Source organism: Terrapene carolina, unplaced genomic scaffold (assembly GCF_002925995.2).
Source record: "Terrapene carolina triunguis isolate 2854851 unplaced genomic scaffold, T_m_triunguis-2.0 Scaffold319, whole genome shotgun sequence".
Classification (NCBI taxonomy): domain Eukaryota; kingdom Metazoa; phylum Chordata; order Testudines; family Emydidae; genus Terrapene; species Terrapene triunguis.
In genome coordinates, this window is record NW_020664670.1 from 30,606 (window position 1) to 34,267 (window position 3,662).

Genomic DNA, 3,662 nt, shown 5'->3' on the forward strand with positions numbered 1-3,662 from the left:
CCGCCCCCCACAGCTGCAGCCCTCCACCAACCCCAAGCCCACTCTGGGGAGACCCACTGCCACCCACACCTCTCCAGGCAAGAGTGCCACCTGCCCATCCTCAGAAAGGGCAACAGAGCAGGCCGCAGGAGGGTGGGAGGTGGTCATGGAAGGGCAGCATCAAGCAGAGCTCACTCCCTCCTCCCGCAGGTGGGGGCCAGCAGCTCAGAGAGGACACACAGGAGAGTGAGTGGAATCAGAGTTTATTGGGGTGGTTCCCGCAGCTTTAACGGTTCGACTTGGCCACACGCTCCAGCTCATCCTTCTTCTTGATGGCATAGGAGTTGGAGGAGCCCTGGGAGGGGGAAGAGATGGTGAGATTTCCCCCCATGGTGGAGCCACCCCTGCAGCCTAAGAGCCAGCTCAGGGGGCACCCCCCAGTGGTGACACGGCACACACGGCAGAGGGGACAGTTGTAGGGCAGGGCTCTGCCAGCAGGGCTCTGCCAGCAGGGCTCATGCCAATTGCCAGGGGCAGGCAAGGAAAGGGGGCCATTGGAGGCCCTGGGGCAGGAGCAGTCCTGCAGCCCTTCACTGTTAGGGACACACATGGACTCAAAGCCAGGGGGCAGCTGGAGAAATCTCCCCTCCATCGGGTGTAGTTATCCGCACAGCCCCCAGGGGGCACAGTCACGCCCCAGCAGTGACCCAGGCTGGCGATGCACCAGAGGGGAAGCAGCTATGTGGCACAGAAGCCCTTTAACACCAGTCTGTGTCAACACGAGTGGCTGCATTGGTGGGACCGTCACCGTGCACAGCCAGCCCCAAGCGACAAAGGGCAGAGAAGGCTGCAGGAAGGAGGGGCTGAGCTGGGGGAGCCACATGCCAGGCCTCGACTCCAGACAACACGAAGCTGGGCAGGATGCTGTCTGGGAGCCCAGTACTTGCCCTTGTCCTCTACTCTGAGTGGGCAGACATCTCCCAGCACGATGGGTCAGGCGCAGGCAGGTGCCCGGCCCCCACCTCTCACCTTGGCAGCATTGATGAGTTCGTCAGCCAGGCACTCGGCGATGGTCTTGATGTTGCGGAAGGCGGCCTCGCGGGCCCCGGTGCACAGCAGCCAGATGGCCTGGGGGGGCAGAGAGGGGTTACCAGGTGCCCAGAGCCAGTGGGCAGCAGTGCCCAGCCCATACGCACTGTAGAGTGGGCACTAGGCACAGCTGCATGGGGAGGGCAGTCATGCTCAGGGATGATGGGGCATGCTGTGAACACATGTATGGCCAGGGAGGGGTGTACCTGGTTGACACGGCGCAGCGGGGACACATCCACGGCCTGTCTTCGGACAGTGCCGGCACGGCCGATGCGGGTCGAGTCCTCCCTGGGCCCGCTGTTGATGATGGCGTTGACCAGGACCTGCAAGGGGTTCTGCACAGAGAGAATCACATGGACAGGTCAGCCAGGGCGGAGATCCCACATAACCCAACCCCCGACCCCAGCTGAGATCACATGCACAGAGCCCAGCCCCCAAACCCTCCCTCCCACACCTCTGCCTGGCCAGGACAGCCAGCAACCCCGCCCCCGGAAGCTCACCTCCCCGGTGAGCAGGTGGATGATCTCGAAGGCGTGCTTGACGATGCGCACGGTCATGAGCTTCTTGCCGTTGTTGCGGCCATGCATCATCATGGAGTTGGTGAGGCGCTCCACGATGGGGCACTGTGCCTTGCGGAAGCGCTTGGCCGCGTAGCGACCGGCGCTGTGGGGCAGGTACTTGGCGTACTTCTCCTTCACCGCAATGTAGTCCTGGGCCGGGGAGAGAGACTAGTTCAGGGGTGGTCCAGGGAGGGGGAGACACCCTCCACCCCCACTCCACACTGACAGAGGCAGCCACAGTCTGAGAGCAACGGGGTGGCAAACCCAGGCATCCTATCCCACCCACTATGACAGTGCACCGAGGGCATGAACTGTGAGGAGAGGCGAGGGACCTAGGTATCTCCCCCCCCACCCCCGCCAGGGTGCAAGCTGTAAGTTGGGGACCCAGGCATCCTGCCTCACTCCCTGCGGCCCTGCCCGCTGCATACAGAGAGCATGAGGTGTGTGTGTTGTGGCGGGGGGAGAGAGAGAGAAGGAGAACCCAAGCATCCTGGCCTGCCCACTCGGGCTCCCCGGACCTGCAGGGAGATGTCATTGATCTGGACGTCATCTGTGCTCCATTTCCCAAAAAGCTTGATGTCGGGGGTCTCAGCCACAGCGGGCGCCGTCTCCCACTCGGTCATTCTGGGGAGGGGAGAAGGGAAGGTCAGGCAATGCAGCACCCCCATGTCCCACACTCAACCCTCCCATATATGGGGGACCCAATGCCATGCCCATCCCTATAGGGCAGAACCCCCCAAACCACAGTCCCGTGGCAGAGCAACCCCTGCACCTCACCAGTAGCCCCCCTCAAAGTCCCCACCAAGGAGAGCACCCCACAGCAGTGTGCAATCCCTGCTAGCCCCCGTTGGACAGCCCCCCCCACCCCCAAGTCCCACGGACAGCCCCTCTGGGGTGGGGGGCTGCCCAAAATGACGCCTCTGGAGGAATCTCCAGGGTAGCTGCTGTGGGGAGCTCACAGCTTGGGGGGGCAACAGCCATCTGCGGCCTCTGGCTCCTGCCACCTAGGCACCCAGGGGGCCGGCGCAGGATATTTCCAGTAAGGCCTAAGGGTTCCCCTCCACCATGGGGCGCGTCAGTTCCGCCCCCCACTGCGCCGGGCAGGGCGACGGGCCCAGCGGTGCCTGCTCGGCTCACTGCGCCCGTGGGTGGAGATTGGGGGGTGGGGGGTTGAGAGAAACAGGTGGTGTCTGTACGGCAGGAACAGGACCCGCCTCGGGTGGGGATCAAGACACATGGGGAGGGGGCTGCACCTGGAAACATCCCCTGGGGTTCCATACTCCCCATCGCCCCCCACGCGCAGCCCCGGGATTCCACGCGCGGGACCCTCGCACCCCTGGGGTTCCACCCCCCTTCGCCCCACACGCGGCCCTAGGTTCCAGCCCCACACGCGGGACCCCGGCCGCCCCCCATCAGCGTTCCATCCCATCCCCCCCCGCACTCACATGGCGGTAGCTCCGTCGGCGTCCAGCCCAGGAAAGAGAACTCTATACGGGGTTTCCCAGGCTCTTATGATCTAGAGGGCCAAGAAGAGCTTCCGGTGCTGAACTGCGCATGCGCCATTCTACGTCCAGGGGCGGCAGGCAGGCGTGACGAGGGGTTCCGAAGCCTCGCTTCCGCCCAGGGCTTTGCCCGCTAATCTGTTGTGCGCGTGCGTAAGCATGCCCCCATTTCTACGTCCGGAGATGGTGCTCACGCATGTGCAGTGCTGGAAGCGTCGGCCAGCACTGACCCCTCTCTGACTCATGCGCGCGTCGCTTACCCCGGCGTTTCAAAAATGGCCGCTCGAGAGAGCGCATGCGCAGCATCTATTATGTCCCACCACCCCTTCTCTCGCGCCTGCGCACTAAGGAAGCACGAAGCCCAGAGCCCGCGGCCGTAGGATTTGCCAGGCTGCGCTGCTACCGCGCTTGTGCATTGTCAGCTGCGAAGTGAACAACGCCATGTCTAGTGAGGGCACAGCTGCCCTATGTATCCTCTCCATGGGTAGGGTTACCATATTTCCACAAGCAAAAAAGAGGACACTGGGGGGGG

The 3,662-nt window shown here is 63.7% G+C and overlaps 1 protein-coding gene across 1 annotated transcript; it reads right to left on the bottom strand.

Annotated features, from left to right (window-relative positions):
* Positions 1-225: 225 nt before the first annotated feature.
* RPS5 (ribosomal protein S5) lies at positions 226-3,125 on the bottom strand. The gene is made up of 6 exons (XM_026657820.2): positions 3,074-3,125; positions 2,147-2,252; positions 1,569-1,778; positions 1,275-1,403; positions 1,009-1,107; positions 226-334 (listed from the first exon to the last, which is right to left on the bottom strand). Exons 2-6 carry the CDS (start codon positions 2,249-2,251, stop codon positions 266-268), a joined length of 612 nt encoding a protein of 203 aa, XP_026513605.1. The 5' UTR covers position 2,252; positions 3,074-3,125; the 3' UTR covers positions 226-265.
* Between the last annotated feature and the right edge of the window lie 537 nt (positions 3,126-3,662).

What these genes read in the sequence shown, in the direction of transcription:
- RPS5 (XM_026657820.2), bottom strand. Translation starts at nt 2,251, where the DNA reads ATGACCGAGTGGGAGACGGCGCCCGCTGTGGCTGAGACCCCCGACATC. An exon ending in TCAATGACATCTCCCTGCAG is followed by an intron (nt 1,779 to 2,146) that starts GTCCGGGGAGCC and finishes TCCCCGGCCCAG; the next exon opens with GACTACATTGCGGTGAAGGA. An exon ending in CGCTGCGCCGTGTCAACCAG is followed by an intron (nt 1,108 to 1,274) that starts GTACACCCCTCC and finishes CTGCCCCCCCAG; the next exon opens with GCCATCTGGCTGCTGTGCAC.